Source organism: Homarus americanus, unplaced genomic scaffold (genome assembly GCF_018991925.1).
Source record: "Homarus americanus isolate GMGI-L3 unplaced genomic scaffold, GMGI_Hamer_2.0 scaffold24260, whole genome shotgun sequence".
Taxonomy (NCBI): Eukaryota; Metazoa; Arthropoda; class Malacostraca; order Decapoda; family Nephropidae; genus Homarus; species Homarus americanus.
In genome coordinates this window covers 2,541,868-2,569,589 of record NW_024721079.1, presented here as the reverse complement: position 1 = coordinate 2,569,589, position 27,722 = coordinate 2,541,868, and the positions used below count along the sequence as shown (strand labels likewise).

The 27,722-nt window shown below is 40.3% G+C and overlaps 1 protein-coding gene across 1 annotated transcript in view; it reads left to right on the top strand.

The window, feature by feature from the left end:
• Positions 1 to 4,713: 4,713 nt before the first annotated feature.
• Positions 4,714 to 27,722, top strand: part of LOC121861432 (dipeptidase 1-like) — a 127,876-nt gene continuing 104,867 nt past the window's right edge. The window contains exons 1-2 of the mRNA XM_042359155.1: positions 4,714 to 5,017; positions 23,993 to 24,137. Coding sequence (XP_042215089.1) covers positions 23,995 to 24,137 — 143 coding nt within the window. The 5' untranslated portion in view covers positions 4,714 to 5,017; positions 23,993 to 23,994. The remainder of the gene's footprint in view (positions 5,018 to 23,992; positions 24,138 to 27,722) is intronic.

The window sequence follows — 27,722 nt, the reverse complement described above, 5'->3', positions numbered from 1 at the left end:
TATAGGTGCTATACCGTCAATATCATGGGTGAGACAGACACAGACAGACAGACAGACAGGCAGCACCGTCAACACACCACACGTTACATTGCGATATATTAAAAGATAAAAACACCAGCGTGGCGTCACAGCGCTACGGAATTTTGATAAATTTCCTGTTGTAAATGTAACTCTGGCATAGTGAGTTGTTATTATTATTATTAGTAGTAGTAATAGTAGTAGTCGTAGTAGCAGCAGTAGTAGTATGTGTGAGTTTCATGTGGTATGTATCTGTACATTACTCGTATTGTTTACATATGTCGTGACTATTCATGGTTGACAGTAACATAGACTCTGTGTTAAAGGAAAACAGGAGAACCTGAACCTCTCTCTATAGTATCACATTATAGTAAGTCATTTTATCGTTATCAACAACAGAATGAATCGTTTAATATGAAGGAACTCACGGATATAACGTACAGCGTAATGCACTCGCTAATAATCTCGGAGTTTCGTTAATATAATCGTTATTAATGAATTAATATCCATAATGGCCAATATTCACTGTATCATGTCCTTTTGAATAGCCTCACTCACCATTGGGAATATTTGTTTTCAGGTCATCGGCGTTGCAGGGTCGGCTACCAGAGTAGTCACCCTGTATACTGATATAATAACTCCTACTTTTATGCTGAAAATTTCGTCGACAGAATGAAAAGGTGACAGAAAACTTGTATTTGCTCTTTAAATAAGAATGAATGTTTAGCATGATGAGACACTGTGCACTACCACGCGTGACACAAATATTATATTTAAACGATCGTTTTACTAGATAATTTAAGGAGTTGGGGATGTATAGAGAGTGTTTCACTACAATTTTTATCCTATTGTGGCATAATTTCTAAACAGTGAGTTTTAGGGTTATAGTTCGCCCTGATTAAGAAAACAACATGGTTTTGTTTGAATACTACAATGGTGTTCCTACGTTTGGCACAAAAAATACAAAGTCTACACAAAGAAATGAATTTACTGGTGAAATGTTTCCTGTGATCCAGGTGGCAGCGTTAAACCTTATTGTAGCTGAAATACCTTAAATGAACCGTGATTGTGAGATGCTGGAACTGGCAGTTGGTGACTGGTGGGATGGAGAGAGAGTTGAGAATTATCGTCTTTCAAACATCTAAGATAATTCTTCTCCTTTGACTGAGAATTTCTGATTTGGTTTGAACAAAATGATTATTGTATACCGGATCTGTGTAGTTCTAATGGGTTTTACTCTGGCTGTCGTAGTAAATGGTTTTACGCTAGGCTGGTGACGTAGGTAAATTAACTACTGTTTGCCTTCCAGCAGTACAGCATGACCTTGTGTGGGCGTTGTGCCAAAAGTGATTGAGTCCGATTAGTTGGGGCTCTCGGTGATTCTTGCTACCCACTGTAAAGGCTGCCGGAGATATATGATTGTGCGGTGGAGTTTCGGGAGGAGAAGGGAATAGATCTACACGACCCTGCAGATGGTCAAGTCCTACAGTAGAAGGCTTCCTTTACTGGACTGCTGACTTAGGAAACAGCTCAGCCTTGTAACTACAAGGCTGAACTGTTTCCTTTGTTCGTGTTGTTTTGTTTTTTTACTTAATCTGGGAAGTGGTGTGGATGATGGAGCTGAGAGTTCCTGTAATAACACTGGTTAACTCGACAACTGTAATCATTACGACGGTTAACATTGTTTCTTTCATCATTTTCGTATTGTACGTTCAGGAGACTCATAAAACAAACACGAGCTTACGGCCTGGTAGGGAGCGTAGGTTGTTTCCACTAGAAGTCGTCTCAAGTGGGGTTAAAGGTCTCGTCGAGAATAAATTTACCATTTGTCGTATTCTGTCGGCTTCCCACAATTTATAAAGGAAAGGCCCGGGTCCTCAAGAGGGAGTCCAGGTAGGGCGAGGCTCCTGCTGACACTACGGGCCATCATTTGTTTTGTCTCTCATCCTCTTCAGGTCTATGAGTTTGTTGTGAGCGAAGTTATCCCTCGGAAAGATGAAGGTAGACGTAGATATATTGCTGTCTCTCATAACCAGTCATGCCTTTCGGACACCCTTTCACTTTTCATGTATATGCACAAACAATTGATACGCTTACGTAAACATACACAAATTATGGCCAGCCCTAGGGCCACCCAGGCGTGAATTTGTTTAAGGTATAGAAGCTGTTGCCAAAACAACAACCACATCCTACGGTAACGAGCTGTATTAACCAGTGTCAAAGAGTAATCCGAGAAGACCGGACAACTCACCAACCGCACTGGCTAACAATTACCCCGCAACACGATCCCCAAATCGATTAACATCCAGGTTCTCAATTACTGCTGGGTAGACAGAGGCAAATGAGGTAAGGAAAGTTGGCCAAAGTTTCACCCTGTAAACACACGCATGCAAGTTTTTTCATGGTATTTATGTATGCAGAATTGTACCAATACACATACACCCAAGACACTCACGCACTTTTATATGTAAACGTGGCATGCATTCATACATGCTTATATGAATTCACACATGCATAAAAATCACACACACACACACACACACACAAATCCCAAGAGCATTGTATATCGCCCGTAACATTTTAAAATACTCAAAAACATGCTTACTCCCACCACACTAACACCCTCTACCCCTCCTCCAGCAGCGTACACCCGGAGGAGGAGATACAGCACCAAGGCTCTCAGCAGGATATTATATACAACTCAGACATTACCGCCCACCCCCAAAGACGTTCATTCACTTAGCCCAGATGACTCGCTTTACTCTGCCCCTTCCTCCTGTTTATTCGCGGCTATACACTCCCCTTTTATTTTAACAGTGACGTGTGGCTGGATGTAAATACTAGCAGAAAAGTGGTAGTGAGCGTTCTACTAGCCAAGCCGTGTGTTGGTGGTGGTAGTGGGTATAAATAACTAGCAACGTGAGTGGTGTAATACTGTCATGGTGGTGGTTGTGGTGGTGATGGGAATACTGGTTAACTAATCCCGTACCAACTCGTGCTAAAACCCATATACCAAATCGTTCTCATATCAAACTTGGTAGATTATAAACGTCAGACCAACCAATCAAAAGAAAAAAATCTACTTTTCTCTACAGTATCGACTATTATTTAATATGTTGTTTTATCTGGATGTAATTAAATATAACAACAACATTGAAAAATTACAGGAAAACCCAAACAAACTTTTACTATAGACGGAAAAATGTCAGATGCAATTTAATGTGGAAAAAAAATCAAGTTCTAGGACTATGGAATGGAAACTGAGGAACCAGATTTCAGCTGAACAACTTACACATGTAGAGAAGTCCAACAGTGGAAAAGATTAAAAGGTAATGACAAGTGGGAGCCTTAAACCACGTTAGTTATGTGTTTATGTTCGGAACACTGCCGAGGTTCCTGGGGGAGTGGTGGTGGTTGTAATACTAGCAGAGGGGTAGTGATGGTGGTGGTTGTAATATATAGTAGGGTTATGGTAGTAGTGGTTGTAATACTAGCAGGAGGAATGGTGGTGGTGGTTGTAATACTAGCAGAGGGGTAGTGGTGGTTGTAATACTAGCAGGAGGAATGATGGTAGTGATGGTGGTGGTTGTAATATATAGTAGAGTTATGGTAGTAGTGGTTGTAATACTAGCAGGAGGAATGGTGGTGGTGGTTGTAATACTAGCAGAGGGTAGTGGTGGTTGTAGTACTAGCAGGAGGAATGGTGGTGGTGGTTGTAATACTAGAGGGGTAGTGGTGGTTGTAATACTAGCAGAGGGGTAGTGGTGGCAATACTAGCAGAAGGGTAGTGGTGGTTGTAATACTAGCAGAAGGGTAGTGGTGGTGTAGTACTAGCAGGAGGAATGGTGGTGGTGGTTGTAATACTAGCAGAGGAGTAGTGGTGGCTGTAATACTAGCAGAGGGGTAGTGGTGGTTGTAATACTAGCAGAAGGGTAGTGGTGGTTGTAGTACTAGCAGGAGTGAATGGTGGTGGTGGTTGTAATACTAGCAGAGGTAGTGGTGGTTGTAATACTAGCAGAGGGGTGTGGTGGGTAACTAGCAGAAGGGTAGTGGTGGTTGTAGTAGCAGAGGGTAGTGGTGGTTGTAGTACTAGCAGGAGGAGTGGGGTTACTAGCAGAGGGGAGTGGTGGCTGTAGTAGAAGGGAGGAATGGGTGGTGGTTGTAATACTAGCAGAGGGGTAGTGGTGGTGTAGTAGTAGCAGAGGGTAGTGGTTGCAGTGGTGGTGGTTGTAATAGAGGGTGGTGGTTGTAGTACTAGCAGGAGGAATGGGGGTGGTGGTTGTAATACTAGAGGTGGTGAGTACTAGCATTGGTGGTGGTGGTTGTAATACTAGAAAGGGGGAGAGGTGGTGATGATTTATGTGTATGGTGTTAGAAGATGATGATTTTGATGGTGTGTGTAGGTAGTGGTTGTTGTTGTTGTTGTTGAGTAATTACTGAGCTTCAACAACGAAGGTCTTTAAGTTAGTAATAATCTACTCCAACAAGATTACAGAATTAACAGAGCTAACTTTCTGTTTTAGGTAGTGGTGGTAGTGGTGGTAGTGGTGGTGGTGGTGGTAGCAGTGGTAGTGGTGGTGTTGGGTGGCAGTGGTGGTGGTAGTGGGTGGTGGTGGGTGGCAGTGGTGGTGGTGGTGGTAGTGGTGGTGGTGGTGAGTGGGTCCAGGTATATAGCCGGTGAGTGAGGGCCGAGGGGAAAGAGGGTTCAGTCGTGGTGCAGCGGTGGTAGGAGGAGGGTGACTCGTCCTCACGCTCTAGGCCACTGTCTGTCTGTCTGTCTCTCTCCGTGTTGCACCTAACTCCCGGGCAGTCCAACTACACCATCTTGTCTGTGTACTCCTCGACATTAACTAACTAATAGATACACTGTGTGGTGACTGTAAACTAACCTAAAGAATAAATATCTTCAATAAAAGCCATATGTTTGCTTCTATAAATTTTAGAAAACAATAATAAAAATAGTGTTTTATGTGAGGAAAAAGTCAAACAAACTGGACAGGTAAGATCCATTTTGTTCCATTCTTTAATATTGATAAAAAAAACAGACTTCCATGATATGTTTTCAGTATAGGTGTTAACTAATGACACCTGTTGAGTCTAGCAATCCTCTCATATTATATGTTCATAAAAAATATATATTGATTAAATGTTCTTACGTTAATTTTACTTCATGAATTACTCAGAATTTTCTTCAGTTTTCCTAAAGTCTGAAAATGTGTAGCTTATCTATGTCTACCAGGTGAGTCTTTTGCCACACCTGGACACTGTGGAAGTCTTAAACAGTATGTCTTGTGCCATCATTTTCCTCCTGTGCTCTGAATGTCTGTTATTTTCTTTTCTCATCTCCACCTCTTGCTTCACCCCTCTTGTTTACATATTTTATTCTATTCTTCATTTTGTTTTTGTTTTGCGTGTTTCATTATTACCCAATATGTCACATACATATAATATTTTTTTTTTTAGAGATTTTGTATCCATTTCTTCACCAAAAACTACATTGGTAACCATCTTGTCTAGTATAATGTCTTTTATTTACATATTTTCTTATATTTTAATGCAAAGTTATAAACATTCAACATAAACATTAACTATAACACGTTCAACCTTCTGTTTGTTGTGTATCTAAGACAAAACCAAGATGTTTATTTGGGGAGACTAATTTATATATATTTTTAACCAGTCTCTTTCTGACTCTTCCTGAACTATATTTTTTCCTTGAGTGCCAAAATATACCAAAGCCTCGTCGATCGTCAAATTTACGCGGGGAAGATAAAATCATACATAAACATGAATTCTAATATGTATAACTACTGTATAATATTGATTTTTTTTCATTTACACGCCCCTATACCCTTGAACCTATAAATATGCAGGAATAGGTCCATAACACACACACACACACACACACACACACACACACACACACACACACACACACATAGCCCCCCCACACACATACAAGCACAAAAACATTCTGTACAATATCATAAAAAAAATACGATTTACTATTACAGAAAACAATGAACCAAATAAAAACAAAATGACTATAATACATTTTACTACAGTTCCCAGGTGTTCACATTTAGTTTATTTTCTTATTAACTGAACTATTTAATTACCTTCATCTACCAACTTAAGAATACTTTCATATTAATTACAACTAAATAGGCAGGTACGGGAGAATAAATAGAAAGGTAAGGATTTTTTTTTCCAAGTATTCATACATTAAACACTGTGTCCCGTTCCTTAATATCTGCGCCAGTATGAGCCATCAACAGCACCCGATGGCTCCCTCCTCCTCTATAAAGTCGCGTTTTGCCACTTTGAGCCTGCAGTGGCGTGTTCTTTTATGGTCGAAACGTAGAAATTCCCGCTGGTTAGGTTAGGTTAGGTTGCATGTGACGGCCGGCAGGAGTCGTGTATAAGAACAGCGGGACAAACATTAAATTCTCCACTTACTTTTATCACTCATATTCTTATGTAGAGTGACGTCAGGTTCAGAGTGACGTATACTAGTTTGTGATTGGTTGTTTGATTCATGACGTCACCTACTATGCGTCTCACAGGGAAGGATAGGTTTAAGTAGAGGTTTATGAAGGTTTAAACTGGTTCACTATATAATTTTGACAAAGGACCAATCAGCGAAAAGTATGCCCGTATATATGTGCATTCTGTCCTTATACTGTCTACACAAGGCCATTCAGACAATAAGTGTACTGGAAAATAAAGAACCACGGGATTAATATCAAATTACTATTTAAACGTACCAGACAACACATAAACACTGTTACCATTATAAACAAAACACCTTTACCCCCCCCCCTCACACACACCATTAGAAACACGACAACATTAACAGACAGTCCACAAACGACCTCACCCTGTTATAATCACCACCTGTTCTCACCTCGACAGAACTCATTATGATTCTGAAACCCAAATCTAAAAAAAAAAAAAACTCAATTATCGGATTCTCAAATTTTTACGCCGTAATTGAGTACACGAGAATCTGATCACATGACGGTTAGGTTAGGTTAGGTTTGGTTAGGTTAGGTTAATCGTAAGGTGAAATAATCTAGGGTGTCTATTTTTCACCTGCTTACAATATATACTTAGTTACTGTAGTTTCAGGCCGATGTCGACACACTATTTTGTCAGTCAATTGAGAGTCGCAGCGTAAATGGAGGCGTTATATGTGGTGTCACGTTACGCCAGTCAGAAGGAAAATTTAATGTGCCAATCTCTGAGGCTTTACGACCCTCCAAGACGTGCTCTCACACTCCTGCCGGAGGAGCAGTTGTAGTATAAATATTTAGTTATGCGACGTATTATCTTTTACTGCTGGAGACACCGGTCATTGGTCTCCACGTACTACTGGAGACACAGATCACTGTCCTCCACATACTACTGGAGACACAGATCACTGTCCTCCACATACTACTGGAGACACAGATCACTGTCCTCCACATACTACTGGAGACACAGATCACTGTCCTCCACATACTACTGGAGGCACAGATCACTGGCAGATCATTGACATTTATCCATAATATTATATAAAGTTTCTCTCTCTATTAACAACTACGGCAGCAGATCTCTATAGGACTTTCAGAGACACTCACTCACTGACAGAGAGTAACACACGGACACAACAACTCACGGGTTTATTTGTAAATTTATGTCCAATCGTTTGAATTTAAAATAGAAATGGTGGGAATTTTGTTATGCGTCATCATGGGTGTTTGTTGATTTTAAAGAGCCATAATTTTTTATTTTTAAACGTAGCTGCCCATGTGTATGCATGTGTGTAAAACAACTACATAGTTATTTATTTAATGTGTAACTGGCAGCAGATTGTTGTTTTATCTGAAATGATATGTGATGGTGTGTGTGTGTGTGTGTGTGTGTGTGACTTCCCCCACCACACCTCCATGATCTATCAACCCGACTTATCCGTGTGGTCCCTGGTGGGGATTGTGGTGATGGTGATGGTGACAATTATTGTGGTGGAGTTGGTTAAGGAGGTGATGATTGAGGTTGCCGTAGTGACAATTGTAGTTATGGTGGTGATGATGATGATGATGAAGATTGTGGTTTGGTGTCAATAATTTGGGTTGTGGTGGTGGTGGTGATGGTGATGATTTTGACTGCGGTAGTAATGACTGTGGTTGTGGTTATGGTGCTAGTGGTGTTGGTGATAGTGCTTTTGTCGTTGAAGGTATTGGTATTGGTGGTAATGGTGGAGATGGTTGTGTGCTGGTGGGAGTGTTGTTGGTGGTGATAATGACTCCGGTGTAACAGGCCAATTTACACCCCCCTCCCCCCCCACTGGGCCCCTTTAAACCCCGGATTTAAACTAACTTAGGCCAGATACCGCCCAGGTGGTTAATGTGACGTAGGCTGTTTTACACTCGCCCCAGGTTGGAAAATACTCTTTGATGTGAACTACTAAACGTGTATTTCTTTGTTACTTACTGATTATTATTATTATTATTATTATTATTATTATTATTATTATTATTATTATTATTATTAGTAGTAGTAGTAGTAGTAGTAGTAGTAGTAGTAATAGTAATAGTAGTAGTAGTAGTAGTAGTAAAAAAGTAGTAATGGCGGTAGTGGTAGTAGTAGTAGTAATGATGGTAGTGGTAATAATGGTGCTAGTGGTGGTGGTGGTGGTGGTGGTAATAATGTTGTTGTAGTGGTGGAAATGATTGTGGTAGTAGTGGTGATAATAATGGTGGCAATAAAGGAAGTAATAATAGTAGTGGTAGTAGTGGTAGTGGTAGTAGTGGTAGTGGTAGTAGAACAATTATGCTCACGAGTCATACCGTCACTTTTCTCGTTATTTTCCTCTCATATATTTTTAATTTTCCCTCAAATATTCATATCAATATTTTCCTGCCGCATTTTTTACATTTAATCAACAAGAATAATTTTTAACCATAATTCAGGACAAGTTTTTTTTTCGGATAACGACTTTTTCTATTTTCTCTTCTTTGTCCAATTTGGGTTAGATCGTAATTCTGTAAATCTGTTTCCAGGCTGAAATATTTTATTTTTATCCGAACGTCAATTTTTACTAATACCTGTGACATTTATTGTTAAAGTGGCAGTCTACATACATTCATACATACACACATACCCTCACACACACACACACGTCCAAACGAACACACACACACACGTCCGAACACACACACACACACTCGTCCAAACACACATACACGCCCAAACACACACACACACGTCCCCACACACACACACACGCCCAAACACACACACACACGTCCAAACACACACACGTTCAAACACACACACGTTCAAACACACATACACGCCCACACACACACATACTCACACAAGTCCGGCTCGACTACCCTGTCAGGACGAAAAAATAAAATATTCTCAAATGGGTTTATGCCAGGAATCCAATATAACCTTTAACTATAAAACAGAAAAGGGATTTATTTCTATGGACAGCGAATATCAGTGACTACAAGTTTACCAGGAAATATTGACCAACTTTGCAAACGAGAAGAGGACCTTGTTTTGGGGGGGGGGGGCAATACCTGGTCAAGAGACTCAATTTAAAAAGAAGTAAAGGAGTTCATTATATTACAGGTAAATTTTCTATGGAGACATCTACCTCGCACTCATTGATATAACGAGTTTGGGAGAGATACTTGCCTCCCATAGCCTCTCACCAGCCCGGGACGTAACTAGGGGAAAGTGTATCCAAAGTAAGGAGTCTACTAGCGGGGATGAGGAAGGTGTACTCGACTCCTGGGATATATGTTCTTACAGTTGACAGAAGCGACAATGAACACTACCATCACCTTATCGTTTAGTTAGGAATTAGAGGAATCATTTATTTTATTTCATCTCAGTAAATAACCCCAACACCTCTCTTAATTTTCTTTCTGTAACCGAGTGAGTTTTGAAATCTCTTGTATCGCTCATCAAATGTATAGAAACTCATAATGTTCCCTCAGTTTCTTAAAGACATCCACGTTTATGGAGTTCATCCTCCTTAGTGACAAACAGCAGGGCACTGGAGAAGGAGGCCCCCCCCCCTAACTCTTTACTAAACGAGACAATAGTGATGTTACTTCACTCACGTTGTTAAAAGAGTCGGTGTTTGAAGTTATATGACCGACTCTCCCGCTCGATTACTACGCCCAGTGCCACATCTTCCTTGCCCTTAGGTCGTAAACAGTATAATGCCAGCACCATCGCTTGGAGCACGAAGCATCCTGGGCACCTTTGTTCAGAGGTGTGGAGAGGTTATAGGGGCCTCGTCTGTGTGTGTGTTGGTTCGACGTCTCACATATGGAAGGAGGCAAGTGGATAGGGCAGGTAAATCACGTAACTGGGGAGAACCTTGACATGATTTGTTGAGAGTGACGTATGCCAGGCTTAGTTAGATAAGGTTTAAACGATTGAATTATTATCCCTAAAAGTCAATATGAATAACTAGATTTTACATTGGAAAACCTTTATCGTTACCAACCTCCCCACCCCACATTTAACATCTGATTTGACTAATTCCTTGAGAGTAAGTCGATTCATTCAGGAATACACTGACCAATAATTAATCTCCTTAGTCATATAATACAAGAGTGAAAGAGTGAAAACACAATCTTACCAGGATATATCTATGATCTGTAATAGAGTCTCTCTCTCTCTCTCTCTCACCACCCTAACCTTCTCGCTACACGCTACCTCGCCTCCTCACCCTTGATTCACTCCCTGACTCTGACTCCTGATTGATCTCTCTCTCTAATACAGCAAACCTACATTCGTCATATTATAAAGACTGAAACTTGTGAAATAATCCGTTAGTAAGAGTTGTGAACGAGAAGATGCATTACGAACGGAAAAATACGATGAAAGAGAATAACATACAGATGGATAGCAACGACGGTGGAGAACAGACGGAAGAGACAATGACAGGGGGACGTAAACAGGGAACAATGCTAAGGGACGGGTACCACACTCCTAAGACTGACAGAGCTGACAATGTATATGCCCTCCCACCCACCCCAACCTCACACCCACGCCAACCTCCCACCCACCCCAACCTCCCACCCACCTCAACCAACCCACCCACCCACCCCAACCTCCCACCCACCCACCCCAACCTCCCACCCACCCCCAACCCTCCCACCCACCCAACCTCCCACCCACCCCATCCTCCCACCCACCCCAACCTCCCACCCACCCCAACCTCCCACCCACCCCAACCTCCCACCCACCCCAACCTCCCACCCACCCCTAACCTCCCACCCACCCCAACCTCCCACCCACCCCAACCTCCCACCCACCTCAACCTCCCACCCACCCCATCCTCCCACCCACCCCAACCTGCCACCCACCCCAACCTCCCACCCACCCCAACCTCCCACCCACCCCAACCTCCCACCCACCCCAACCTCCCACCCACCCACCCGCCTGACATTATCACTAGGTCTAACTTTCTCTGATCGTTTCTTTATCATCAAACTCCACGTCACGTTTTGTCTGACTTGAGGATTGCCTTTTGCACCCATCTCTTCCCTGACCATTATTCTCTTTTATAAACTTTTTTCTTTCTGAGGTCCTTGTCATTCTTCTCTCTATCTCTCTTTCTCTTTCTTTCTTTCTCTGTCGTCTGGCTGGCATTAACTAAGTTGCCAGAAAGACGTCACGCACACATACACACACACACACACACTATCCCGTTTTGACACTAACATTATATTGATAGATAGACTCATATATCAGTCTTTGTATACAGTGAAACCTCTGTTTAACGGTTTATATGGAGAGGAAAGTCCATTATATCGAGGATCCATTAGATGTGAAACCCCCATCTAGCGGATTAAATGGAGAGAGAGAATTCCGTTATATGGAGGAAGGGGGTTCACTGTATTGTTTAAATGGTTAAGGAAATCAAGTCATCAGTCGTACCTTTAAACTTGATTCCATTACCCCTAAATTAATACACTCCACACTACGGTAATGCTCCACACTCATACACTCCACACTACAGTAATGCTCCATCCACACTATAGTAATGCTCCACACTCATACACTCCACAATACAGTAATGCTCCATCCACACTATAGTAATGCTCCACACTCATACACTCCACAATACAGTAATGCTCCATCCACACTATAGTAATGCTCCATACTCATACACTCCACAATACAGTAATGCTCCATCCACACTATAGTAATGCTCCATACTCATACACTCCACACTACCAGTCACGTACCCCAATTTCTTTTAAGCAATACTGTACAATTTCTTTTGGAGTTCCATTAGAAGATAATGTCATATAGTATATCATCAAGAATAACTCGACCACATATAATCTGAACGTGCTGGTGTCTTCGCTTAGGTACTTGGCCAAGGATTGTGTTTATTTCATTTTAAAAGTGTGTTTACCTTTTGCTGGTGTTCTGTGCTGATGATGGTGAAACTTTAATTTACAAACAGGTGATGAAGGTGGTGGTAATTTACAGGTGGTGGATGTGGGTTAATTTACAACAGGTGGTGGAGGTGGGGTGATTTACAACAGGTGGTGGAGGTGGGGTGATTTACAACAGGTGGTGGAGGTGGGGTGATTTACAACAGGTGTTGGATATGGTTTAATTTACAACAGGTGATGGATGTGGGGTTAGTGTGGCCAGATGACGTAACAACATTAACACACAAGTGACTTACCGACTGACATAACACTAACTGACATACTGACTGACTTAACACACTTACTGGAGCGAATCAGGTGTCAAACTAATGCAAATCGGCTGTTTAATTAGTGAGACTATTTGGTAATACGTAGAGGCAATTTACTAAAAGCGTCGCCTGTGTTTTGTTCCAATACTATGAGAACGTGACACTTATGAGATGTGATATCTTGTTTTAAAACTTAATAAACTTTTAAAATACAAAACGAATTAACCAACTAAGTCTAATCCACCGTCATGTTAGATCAGATGAGGAATCACAGTTTAAGCCACCGTTTAAAACCAGCTAAAAAAAAACGAAACCGATTGTTCTAATTTTTGTTAAGGTGACAAATTATTCATAAAAAACTGAGAAAGATGGAGATTACTAATAACTACATAAAAAAATAATAATGAGACAGGAAACAAACCCAAACAAAAACTCCTGTAAACTAAACAAAACAAAAGCTCTTATAAACAAACCCAAGTTTTAGGATTTTATAAAAAAAACCACACCGAGATATAAGAGTCGTTGCGGTCCACACCTTCAGTAGTTTGGTCTTTTATACTTTTCGTTTTGTTCTCGAGATTTTTAACCCAAACACCACAGACTGAGAGACAAAAGTTTCCACCCCTCCCCGTGATTGATGGCGTGAGAGCCGCGTCTACCTTACCAACTTCAGCGAGGAGACAGTAGGCGATCAAGTATTATGGAAATTTCATCATGAACCTTTATAATAAAACTAGACGACGTTGTTATTGAAGTTATTGACGTTATTGTTAGTAGAAGCCAAATAATCTTTCCGAGTTAGGTTTTCTTTTTTTGCAATTTATTGGTTTAAATCATATTTTTGTTGTTGCTAAAATTTTGAAATAATTGTTGATTTTTTTTTATTTTCTATTATATGATTAATTTTTTTTTGTATAATTGTTTTTGTTTTTTAATGTTTACCTTCTTAAAAAGAGGCCTCTCAGTGTTCCTCTAAGTCATGTTACAGTACAGTTACCACATGACCATTTACATAGACTACAGATGAATGCAAAGAGACAATTTCAGATTTTGTTTTTAATTGATTGAAAATACTTAAGATAAATAGATAAAATCACAATCCTCTTATGTATACTTTGTCAATAATCATGTATCACTTCACACAAGAAATACTTAATGAAAGCTTTACATTGATACATATGAACGTATGAGGACTTTTTTCGTTACAGACAGACATTCAAACACACGATAGGAGAATTACAAACACCATAAAAGATAAAAACAATATGATTCTAAAATTCTGGATACAGCCAAATATAATCCAGACATTTAATTTATTTTTTTTTTATTTTTTGGAAGTTTCAAATATGATTCTCCTTTCTGTGGTAGTGTCTGTTATTCTTATACATCTCCGTTTATTACCAGGAATCTCTCTCTCTCTCTCTCTCTCTCTCTCTTGAACACACACCTATAAGGTTTAACTCTTATGCGTGTATAATAAAACATAGTCACTATAGGCGTTAGGTAGGTAACACTAGTGTGACACAACATTCATAAACATTGTTCCGTATCTAACTCAAAACATCTAAACCGAATATTTAGATATTTTTTTTGAATAATTAGAATATGTTCCTAATATTAAAAGACGTATTATATTTTAATCCTGTCAAAATACCACAACAATCCCGACTTTTTCCTAGTTTATCACAAAATAATAAAGTTGTGTTGAAATTAAACCACTGTATACGTTAAGCCAATTAATTCACGTACAAACTAATTATGCAAATTATTTTGTACTTAGTTCATTATGTTAACGAGGATTTTATGCAACCTGGTGCAGTTAATAGCATGTATTTGTTCCTAAGGTAGTCAGAGCTTTGAGTAATGCAAGAGCAAACATTTTCCCGAGGTTGTTCTACGCTGTTATTACCAATACTTCTTCAGTGTGGAAAAAATATTACCCTTTTTCCTGTATAAAATGTAGGATTTTTTTTTGGCGTATTATTTGTATCTCTCTTTTTGTAGTATTTCTCATTTCGCCTAGTGGTGTACAGTATCTCTCTCATGTCTCCTAGTGGTGTACAGTATTTCTCATGTCTCCTAGCGGTGTACAGTATCTCTCAAACGTCTCCTAGTGGTGTACAGTATCTGTCACACGTCTCCTAGTGGTGTACAGTATCTCTCAAACGTCTCCTAGTGGTGTACAGTATCTCTCAAACGTCTCCTAGTTGTGTACAGCACCTTGCATGTCTCCTAATGATGTACAGTATCTCTCACACGTCTCCTAGTGGTGTAAAGTATCTCTCACACGTCTCCTAGTGGTGTAAAGTATCTCTCACACGTCTCCTAGTGGTGTACAGTATCTCTCGCATCTTACATATCTCATTACTACCAACCGGAGTCTCCCACGCCTCTCAAGTGTATCTCATCACTCACCCCCTAACATCTCTCACATCTCGTCATAGTCTCTCAGTATCTATCATCAGCCTATTCAAATGTTCCTCAGTCTCCTCTTGTCTCTCTGCTGTGACTCACTGTATACGGCTCGCAACATTGCATTAGTAATATCCAAAGAGAGAGAGAGAGAGAGAGAGAGAGAGAGAGAGAGAGAGAGAGAGAGAGAGAGAGAGAATTTTTTACTTTGGAGTATCAGATTGCGTCTCACTAAATACATTGTTATTCAAGGTATAAGGAGATTATATATCCAGGTCTCGCCCTCAGCCTCTAGTCCATAATGTCATCGAAGATAATATTACCCGTCTTGAAGATCCCTCGGGGTATTTGCCTTTATCTCTGGGGTCCCTCATGTTCTTAACTGATTTCGTTTACAGTCAGTGCTGGGAGGGAGATAGTATGGTCTTGTGTTTGTGTATTTAACTCTTTCTGATGTGTCTTTGTGTGTGTTATTACTGTTATGTGTTATTACTGTTATGTGTCGTAGTCTGTTCATTGCTTAACTATTTAGTTTAGTAAGTATTTATGACTGCCGTATGACTTGTGTATATGTGTGTCACTCTCGTACGACTTTGTGTGTATATATTTACCACCATCATTAGTCGATACAATGAAAGAAATTACTAGATATAGGCCTATAAAATTGGTTTCATAGGCCTGCCGGCTCGTTAAAGACAGTGTGAATACAGGACACTACAGTATATACTGAGCCTTTGGTACTGCTCATGGAAGCAGTGGCCGGCACTGCACTCGAACACCTCTGTTTCTGCAATAGTAAAGTTAGATACCCGAGAACAGCCGAGTAAAACCCCAGTCCACTCAGCGCGAACCAACGATCCTTTGGACAGAGGCGAGTGCTGTGTCCAGTCAGCCGCCGCACTCCTGTGCAGGTAACCACAATGAAAAATTTGAACACTAACATGCCAAGCTCTGGTATGCGTTCACATTTTCTGGGAACAAACGAAGTTCTTTTCAACAAATAAAAAGTGCAGGCAAGTGTCGTTGTCAAATATATTCACGGAGCCGTCTCTCTGCCGGAGGCTGAAGAGAGTTGAAGCAGGATGATTTGAACTGATGGAAGTTATATGAAAGAAAAACATTTTGAGGCAGGGAGTTCCACAGAGTGCTAGTCCTGAGTATAAGTGAGTTTTGGTTGGTAAAGGTTAAGAATGGAATTTCAAAAGAAAAGTCATGGGCACTCCCAGATGTCATCGTAGGTCAATTGGGGATGTGTGGTGGTGGAACATCTGAGTGTAGCTCGTTATCTGTGTGTGTGTTTGTGTGTGTGTGTGTGTTTACATCCACCTGTTATCTTTTCTTCTTCAAGTCCTGCAGCTATAGACAATGTAGACAATGTTTACCTCGTTAGTCAAAGTCGTGTCTCTCTACCACGCCCTCACCACCGTCGGGATTCTTGGCATGTTTACCGTCTCCTTCACGACAACACGTTAAATTAACACCATATCATTGATTAATTTAGCATTTGTTTATTGATCATGTTCATCGCCTGTTAACTTGATGTCTCTGTTTATCTCTATTTTAAGAACTTTGAAACTTTGACGTAATGATCCAGCTTTAATTTAAGTGTTTTAGTTTTAAGCATACGTGTTCTCGCTGAGGCTCCTCCAGGGAAATGCCTCTCTTGAGCTCTTGTGTGCCCAGACCTTTTGACTTACTGCATTCTAGACTTCAAATTAGCTCTTTCAGTCTAACAGAATTAGGCATGAAGCGTGTGCGTACGTGTGTGTGTGTGTGTGTGTGTGTGTGTGTGTGTGTGTGTGTGTGTGTGTGTGTGTGTGGGTATTATTAACACAAGTCTACCCGAAAAATAAGGAATCCGGCGTCTTAGATAGATCGTTGCGAGCCTCGTCTATATGATAAACAGAAAGGTGTAAGAGGCTGTACCTTTAATACAGTCGGGTTATGCCACCACCATTATTGTTATTATATATTTCTTATACTATTATGAGCTATTTTATGTATCATTATAACATATTTCATTTTCCATTATTATATATTTTATGTAACATTATTATTTACTTTATGTACAATGAATATATACCGGCACCGTTATTATAAACTTTATTTACCAATATATTTACCTAACTCACCAAAATTTAAAATTTTATACACTACGAGTAAGTATTTTATGTACCATGATTATACACTTTTATGTACCATTACGATATATTTTCGTCAGTCATCGAATAGAAGACTCATAATTCCCTGCACTGTGTCGACCAGTCATAGTAGTGACCCAAACTTCCATGGTCTACCTCCCTAGAGTAAACAAAATCAGCTGAAAGGTTGAGGGATTTTGACAATAAAGGGAAATACCTCGACGGATTAGAGTTTTAGGGATCCTGAGAGAAGTGGTAATAGTCTAAACGATATTATTGGAAGGATCTGTGGACGACCTGCACATATCTTTGTTATATCTTGAAAAATTTATAACAAATATTACTGTAGTTTCCCCTCTAGCTATCGTGCTCCGTTTTCTAACCGAAAGGCGGTGACCATTTTCTTTATTGGTGAGAAACATTACGAATATTTACTACTTAATTGATCTTGAAACTTCCAAAATTATGGGAAATAATATAGAATTTGTATAAGTTGTTGACGTGAATAGAAGGTGTTCGAATTTATTGCACGAGAAGTAAACTCTCCTCGCTACTAACATCACTAGAAGTAAACTCTCCTCGCTACTAACATCACTAGAAGTAAACTCTCCTCACTACTAACATCACTAGAAGTAAACTCTCCTCGCTACTAACATCACTAGAAGTAAACTCTCCTCACTACTAACATCACTAGAAGTAAACTCTCCTCACTACTAACATCACTAGAAGTAAACTCTCCTCACTACTAACACCACTAGAAGTAAACTCTCCTCACTACTAACACCACTAGAAGTAAACTCTCCTCACTACTAACACCACTAGAAGTAAACTCTCCTCACTACTAACATCACTAGAAGTAAACTCTCCTCACTACTAACACCACTAGAAGTAAACTCTCCTCACTACTAACACCACTAGAAGTAAACTCTCCTCATTATTAACATCACTAGCAATAAAATCAACACCTGGACACTTGAGGTTCCCAACTTAGAATTTAATTTCATAACTGACCAGTGACAGTGAACAGTGACATTACCCATATGAATCTGACCTCTATATATTTATAGCTGTTAATGAATATGATGTATTTCTTTGTGTATGAACCTCTGTCCTGCGTGGCAGTGAGAAGTGATACCACCCTCAGTGTCAAGACCTGACTGAATTACTCAGAATAGGCAAACTGTACTACAAGCTCTGCCAATAAATTTGTTAAACTAAACTAAAATTAATAACTCGTGTCTTATACCCTCAATAGCCGTTTTAAAAGGTCTTCATAACAGTTTAGAAAGAAAAAATTAGAAAAATATTGAGAGAATTTAGCAGGAAGACTTTGGGGGCGGGGGGGGTCTCTCTTACAAAAGGCGAGAATAAATTGGCCAATAGGAAGGCGATATCGATAAGCCCACAAAATTCATAGCGTTCATGGGAGGTTTGAGTGTAGGTGGGAGAAGAGAAGGACGTGGGAGAGAAGAGAGTTATGTGAGAGAGAGGGAGAGAGTGTACAATAGAAGAAGGGTTATTTAGAGGAATAAGAGAGGAGATATGTATCCAATATATTTTGCATTGGTCTGTCTGTCTGTCTGTCTGTCTCCTTGCCTCCACAGTTATTCTTGTTTGGTGCATTTAATCTGTCTATCTCTTTGTGTGTCTGTGTGTGTCTGTCTTGCCTGGTCGATATTTATGTAAATTTTCAACCAGGCTGACCTTGGCCTGGAACGATAACTTTTTTTTTCACTCACCATAATGCAGAGGTCAAGGTCAAAGGTAATCGAAAAAGGTCACTCTCCTGGTTTAGCGTGCACAATACTGGAGGTAATTTATCTTGTCACACAGCGATGGTCTTGGTGCAGGAGGAGGAGGAGAGAGGAAAGGTATAAGCGGGAGAGAGAGAGGGTGGTGGAAGGGAGGGGGGAACAGGGGGGAAGGAGGGAGGTAGGAGGTAAAGCTAATTACGGAGGGAATTAGTTCATCCTGGTGTGGGTATAGGTCAAGGATGACTTATTTCGTATATATACGTGTTCCGGGAAACAGAGGTAAGCATCAGACGTGTATGTCGACTTAGCGATACAAATACAGTGTAGAGTTACAGTGTGTGTGTGTATGTGTGTGTGTGTGTGCGTGTGTGTGTGTGTGTGTGTGTGTAATCCTTATTCACTTCGTTTTGAAAAAAATAACTGAAATTTGGTATGGAGGTGCGTGTCGCCCATACGTGTTCCACTTATGCGAATTCACCTTTTACGAACATAGAACACTTGCTGTCCTTAAGAGAGGCGTTTTTTCTTATTATTTTCTATTACTTAAAAAAATGCAACTAAAAAATCTTATCGCGACAGATTAGTTCGTTCAAGACTCTTACATGTCGATAATGTGAAATACTTCCCTATATATATATATGCAAGTAAATCACTGTAGGTGCGCGTGATCTAGGTATATGCTGATAACCACAAGGAAAGAAAATATAGTTGTGGTTCACATTCTTCAGGGTGAGCAGCTTGGTGACTGTACTCACCCTGAAGATGTGAATTACACGAAAGCGCTTGGGAACTTCGTGTTTTCTTCTTTCCTTGTGGTTATATATATATATATATATATATATATATATATATATATATATATATATATATATATATATATATATATATATATATATATATATATATATATATATACTGTATATGTCATAAAGTCTACTGTGTTGCCTGCTGGCGGTAAGGAGAGGCAAGGAGGAGAGAGTGAGAGGAACATATATTACCCCAGGGCGGGAGGCACCACGCAACCTCCCTCCGACACCATAACCCCACACCACCTCCTCGACCAAGTGGCAATTTAAAACTATTCCCAAACAATAGTCGACCTCGTTCTAAAAAAATTCCTTTTTCAAATCTAACATCCTCGTGTTTGACCTGCAGCCAGACTTTAGAGATTTCAGTCTTTTTCTTTTATTAGTTTTGAGCCAATATTGGAGTTGGGAAGAATGTTCTCTACAATAGTTTAAAAATTCGAAATTGGTTAATTCAATTCATAGTTCCTAATGCTATTAATATAAGTAAAACAAACTTTATAGATATCCAAATGTTTATCAGTATTACAATATAATAAATGTTTTACACACTATTAATTAAAGAGATTTTTGCCCAGCAAAATTTGCAACTCTAACAGGAGTCATAACTCGGTAAAATAAAGCTGGAAAACTCATTATTATTATTATTTCGCCTTATATTCATTTAACAAAAGCCTTGTATGAAAGGGCAAGCATTTTAAATCATAAAGCTATATTCTGCTGCACGTTAAATTAAATTAGTAATCTGAAAATTCAAAATGAAGAAAAAATTTATTATGTCATATATCGTCAAGAGGATTAACAATTTCTGACCAGCGATTCAGTCTAAAAGGAAATGACTCTCACACCCAACAAGCAAAGTCCTCATGTCAGCGTTCAGGCCATATATCTCGCCACATGTTCCTAAACAATGAGACAAATGTTGTGAACCCAAAGCACTACCTGTCCATATACATATATCTGTTAATGGAGTTATGTAAACTTTGTAAATAATAATAATAATAATAAACCTTAGAACAAATAAACATACCTGTATATTTAACTAACAATTGAGACACTACTCGAGTGACGAAAATAAATTGCGTAACGAACAATGCTCTACAAACGCTGGGATAATATATTTACTAAGAGAACGATAAAATAACGATGCGCTTCGTTATGAAATTCTCACATTATTTTAGAGATGGAACTAATGATTTAACAACAAGAGGATATCATAAAGGAACATAAAATTACCTTTCTGACGCACTTTTTATGGGTCATTGTGTCGTGGTCAGGAGAGAGAGAGAGAGAGAGAGAGAGAGAGAGAGAGAGAGAGAGAGAGAGAGAGAGAGAGAGAGAGAGAGAGAGAGAGAGAGAGGAGACTTAATGTTATAGGAACTATGTATGTATCTCCACTCGGGGTGCTGCCCCCCCCCCCTCCCCCCGGAGGAAAGGTGGAATTACCAAAGTTATTTACTGGCATTCTGGACCAGCTGGCACTCTCCCACGCCCGAAAGTGTCACCGTCGCTCACTGGGACATGTCTTGCTGGCCCACTGGACCAGCTGGCACTCTCCCACGCCCGAAAGTGTCACCGTCGCTCACAGATACACACAGTGCAGGCCGCATGGTGTCCTGCAGAGTCACTGAGAGCTTCGTATGTACCGTATATACGTGTTCCACTTATGCATCAAGGGATAATACTTGTAATTTTCTCGAGTTACAACTCCTGGAAGCGAATTCAACTTTTACGAACAATAACTTGTTGTCCTTAAGAGAGGAGTTTTGTCTTATTATTCTCAATTACTTAATAAAATACATATTCAAAATCCTATCACGAGAGACCAGTTCCATCAAGACTCTTACATGTCGATGATGTGTAATAGGACGAAGGACATTTATCTGATGGAAGTTATCAGTCCTGGGATGATTCTTATTAATTTTCAAGCCCAGAAACAACATACATAGAATATACTGCACACTTGTACCCCTTCCCACATATCCATTCCAAACCACATATATTTCAGGCTTATTGTGGCGCCTCAGTGATACCTGTTGAATGCACACGTTGGTTACCTTCACTACAATAGTTCTCTTTTTCACATTATAATCTACTAGAATAAAACAAAAAAAATAGGAAAAAAAATAGCGTTGGAATGACCTCAGATAGCAGCTGGCCAGGGTGGAGGTGAGTAAGGTGGAGGGTGGAATACTGAGTGGTGTGGATTACATGAGTCAAGTGAGGAGATGCAGTATGGGACTGAGCTGAGGACAATGGAGGTGTGTGGGATATGTGTGGGTTAGGTGTGAGGGAGGTGTGGGTTAGGTGTGGGTTAGGTGTGAGGGAGATGTGGGTTAGGTGTGGGTTAGGTGTGGGTTAGGTGTGATGGAGGTGTGGGTTAGGTGTGGGTTAGGTGTGAGGGAGGTGTGGGTGAGGTGTGAGGTAAGAGTAAGGGAAAAAGTGTGATGGAGGTGTATGGAAGTTTGAGGGAACTGTGAGGGAGGTGTGATGGAGAAAGTGACGCGAAAGAGGGAGACGGGTAGAATGAATGATGATAGATGCTGTGGTTGGTGAGAGTAATATCTACTGTATGGGTATCTCTCTCTCTCTCTCTCTCTCTCTCTCTCTCTCTCTCTATAACAGTGAGTGTTCACAGAAAAACAAGAGTAAAACACACACAAAACCACAAAACCATAAAACCATAAATAACAAACATAAAAAAACAGTAAAAGAAAGATGTATAAATATGAAACAATAGAAAACACCGAGAATGATAAGCATAAAAAGGAAATATAAAAAAATTAAATGAATGAAACAAACAAAAACAATCCCAGGTGTTAACAAGAGACAATATTGGTGGACAGGTAAAAAGATATTAAGGTAAATATCAGTTTACCTGTAAGGGCTGGTACAAAGAGGCTGATTCTCCTTAGTGGAATATTAAGTTGCATCTACAAGTGGCGGGTCAGCAGGAGGGTTAGGGTGGGGGGGGTAGGAGACTCTTACCTGCCTCCCTCTTGCTGTAGGTCCTCTTAAGACGGGATGAAAGGCTTGATAAGAGAGTGTGTGTGTGAGGGAGGGAGGGAAGGTGACTTAGGCAACTTGAGGTTTATTACGACTCTGTCTGAGAACACTTGACTGGTGCCACTGAGAGGGAGGATGACACGGTGGGAGGATGGCACGGTGGGAGGATGACACGGTGAGAGGATGACACGGTGGGAGGATGACACGGTGGGAGGATGATGACACGGTGGGAGGATGGCACTGGAGGATGACACGGTGGGAGGATGATGACACGGTGGGAGGATGACACGGTGGGAGGAGGATGACACGGTGGGAGGATGACACGGTGGGAGGATGATGACACGGTGGGAGGATGATGACACGGTGGGAGGATGGCACGGTGGGAGGATGATGACACGGTGGGAGGATGATGACACGGTGGGATGATGACACGGTGGGGATGACGGTGGAGGATTACACACGGTGGGAGGATGATGACACGGTGGGATGATGACACGGTGGAGGATGATGACACGGTGGGAGGATGATGACACGGTGGGAGGATGATGACACGGTGGGAGGATGATGACACGGTGGTGGGATGATGACACGGTGGGAGGATGATGACACGGTGGGAGGATGATGACACGGTGGGAAGATGATGACACGGTGGGAGGATGATGACACGGTGGGAGGATGATGACACGGTGGGAGGATGATGACACGGTGGGATGATGATGACACGGTGGGAGGATGATGACACGGTGGGAGGATGATGACACGGTGGGAAACAAATATAATAAAGTAACTTACAATATACTTACAATAAACATAATGTATGACATAGCCTAAAAGTGTTGTTGCGTGTGTTGGTACAAAAGTGAGGAAATGTTTACTATAATACTTATCTGGGCTCCTGGGGGATAACTATTCTCTTCTAAGTGCCATGAAAATCCTTAAGATTCTTTGGGGATTATCTTACTCACCCTGGGGACACACACACTCTCAACAAGGACGCTTTAACACACATGCGGGTCTCCCTAACAACCATTGAACTAGTTTGGGGATGTAATTATGATGTATATTCTCTTGTGTTACAGATTTTACTGGACTATAACTTGTTGTTAATATTGTGATCTGGTGTTTCAGGGATGTACGTGGTGGTTGTGATGGTGGTAGTGGTGGCAGGGTGTTGGGCCAGTCCCCTACCAATCAGGGTGTCCGCTAAAGCCTCACACCAGGAGCGACTTGCTGCTGCCCACAACCTCCTCACTCAGTCTCCTCTCATTGACGGGTGAGTTACAGTTGTTTCTTCACCTGCCATTAACACCTGCACAGCGTTACAAGCGGGTACCCACTAGAAGTTCATCTTTCTTAATTTTGTCGCTTTACAGTTGCTACGTAAATTTATCCAGTTGCTAAGGACTTGATGTTATCTTAATGTTTATTCGAGGCGTCGTGTCTTTTTTTTCTTAGTTTCAAGTCAACCATTTACAAGTAGTCATCATACGAACCCTTGAAAGTCTGGAGCCTAGGCAGCGTATACTAAGGAAATCATTTAACGTCATCGAAAAACAATGCCCAGATTTTAAATGGTTATATATTAAGATGAGGGAATTCTTTTTTCGATGACCAATGTAATGCTCAACAGATGCATAACCAAACCAGTGTTGTCCTGTTACCCTATTTTCCACTTCTGCCTGACCCATTACCTAACATGAACCCACAGTAGCTGCCTCTGAGAGATAGCTAAAGCAGGTCACCACAGCTTGGGTTAAAAGGATTTCGATAACTTAATCATGAAAACAAACAAATGCATTTCTGACTTTTACAGAACTTACTGGGATGTTTATTTATTCACGAAGAAACAAAAAAATCAGTAAAAACTAAAACTTTTGGCTACCAAGATTTGAGTTTTATGTTTATGAAACAATAAATAAAACAAGAACAATAACTACTTTTGGTTTTGTCAAGCCTTTTAAGTTAACATAATTTATAAAAAAAAAAAACACAGTAATATCAGAGACCAGCAGCTGTTGAGGGAGACGACAGATACTCAGTTCGCGGTTTGGTGACAGAAACAGTAAATTGCATTTCACTTTTATCTGGATACAAAATCATAAATAAAAAAATAACCTTCCTCTTGGATATTACGGAAAAATAGGGAGCCTACATGGTTAATTCTAATGAAAATATGATGTTGACATGAATTTCACGTTTACTCATTAAAAACTTCCATTTAATTATGAGTTCTGGTGATATGGCGTCACCTAATACGTGTTCATAAAAGTACATAAGAAGTACATTAATTTAGTCACCTTCCTCGTTATTTTCTTCAGATTGTACATTGTGAGTTCCTGCTTTTTCCACTTCCTATTTTAAGCATCTTACGCAATAAATAACAATAAATTTAAGAGAAAGTTTTAATAGACTTTGTGCTATGCTGTTTTGTACATACTTTTCTAGCTGTATATAAAAGTATGCAGGTGTTGTGTGACGGGGCATGTATACAGTACTGTGTTTCACTCTACCTGTAGTATCTCCTCTCACTCTTCTGCTCAGTCGCACTCACTCCTCATGCCCACTCACTCCTCACCCCCACTCACTCCTCACCTCCAGTCATACAGGTGGTAATGGATCATCACAAGTCACTCGGACCCTTAGTGTTGGATGCTGTGTTTACAACTGATGCTCTTTTGTCAACACGCTGATGCTGAGACACAACTCTCTTAGTACTGATGTTTGTATTCATGGCAAGTGTGGTATATTTCCCTACACTGTAATCTATTTCCCTCTACTGCAATATATATATATATATATATATATATATATATATATATATATATATATATATATATATATATATATATATATATATATATATATATCTTCATTTTTGCCGAAATATATTTCCCTATACTGTAACATATTTGTGTTTAATCATCCCGGTAAATGAATATTGTAAATAGTCTTGAGTACATATTGTGTTACATCTAAGTGGAACCCATTTGGAAGGCCACCAGGAGGAAGGTTCGCTCTGAATGAGGTAGAAACTCAACATAGATCGATATGACGTGCAACAAAATTGACTTCATCGGGTCATGGCAAGGTATAGACGTGTATGTGGTTTATCTAGGCCCAGGGGCCATGGCAGATGTGTTTTGTGTTGTTAATTTGATCTGGGTTTATGTTACGTGTTGTTGTTATATTTGTTTATGTTAAGCATTGTTTTTCTTACTTCCCGTACACAAAAAAGGTCAGGTTAGGTCTATGACTCAGATAGGTCCTAAGTCAGCTGATCTTTCAATAAACCCAAGAAATACTACATTTGTCATTAACTCATCATGTAACCAGGTGAAAATATTTAAATAACAATAATGAAATCTTTTAAGTAGTTTACCCCTCAAAACGTTTTTTTTTCTAAAGGCCTTCTCCCCAAAATAATCATTAATACAACCTTGATTATCTGAAATACTGCCTTGATCTCTGAAGTCCCTGAACTATCAACACGCCCAGTACTGCCCAGTAAGACCCTCCCCAAATTTATGCTCTCACACTAATACTGAAATTAAGCCATCGCAACTGTGGCGAGTTACAAAGTGGATATGAACTTTATCTCGGATTTACTGACGGGCGCACAGATGGAGAGACGGACGGACGGACGGACAAACACACAGCATCATTGCTATATGTCCCTAAACTTTCGGTCCGGGAGGAATAACGAGAGATAAAGATTTAACACCGGTCAACAAGGAACGACGCTTCTAATACAGTGAAACGAATGACTTTCTATCTTCATAAAACTTAAAAAAATGGTGTATAATGCAAGCTTAGAAAAACGTGGCGTCCCTAAAAATTACATTGAAAAATACTTTGACGTTCTTGAAACACGAGGAGGTGGTCCAATGCTCCCGAGGTGTGAGGACGTTCCTGAGGCATGAGTGTGAGGACGCCCCCGCACATCTAAAAGAGAAGACTCAACTCACTGAAGACATTGGTCTCTAATGCTGAGCTGTGATGGTCAATACTGAGAATTTTCAAGATCAAATGGTTCTCTGCCCCAAAAGACCTTAATCCCAACCGCCCCTGAGGCATTATGACCCTGAGCATTACGGTTGGAGCCCATTAAAATTGGTATTCAATAGAATTGGTAGTGAACTGGGATTGGGACCTGTTATTACAAAGCTACAATCCCAATGGTTAGGTTAGGTTGTTACCAATTAGATCTGGGATCTGTTTGGCGAATCAACAGCTGATAGAAAGGACACGACGCCTCCAAAACACGATGCCAATTAGCTAATAGCCTGTGAAGCAAGATAATTAAACCATGACAGCATGGTGAGGGTCGTTTTATCTCAATGAAGCAAGAACTTTCCATGCAGGAGAGATACGGATGCTTCTAAAACAAGTGAGGCTCTGACAGGAAGAAGGTGGGAGGGGGAGGACTCCGATACCCTCATTGACGGCGGGAGGAGAGGGGGGGGGGAGGAAACTTTCATATAGATAGCTACGGGACCACAGACAACCACAAAGACGGTGTAAGGATAAGGAGTGGGTCCGACGTCCGCGTGAACGAGTGGGGGGCATCACGTTGACTCACTGATAAGGGAGGGACGCCGACGTCCTCAAAGATGGAGAGGAAAACTGTAACGTTCCTTTAAAACTGTTGTAGGATGAGAAGGTCTCCAGACTTAGCTGATGAATAAATCGATAATTAATTAATGAATACGATAACTTGGACGTACCTGAGTTACGGTGTGTTAATGTCCCTGGATGAGCTGTTTTATCTCACACTTATCTGGAAAAAGAAAAGAAAAATCCAGTTGAGATTACTTGCCGTCTATCACACACACACACACACACACACGATTATTCACAT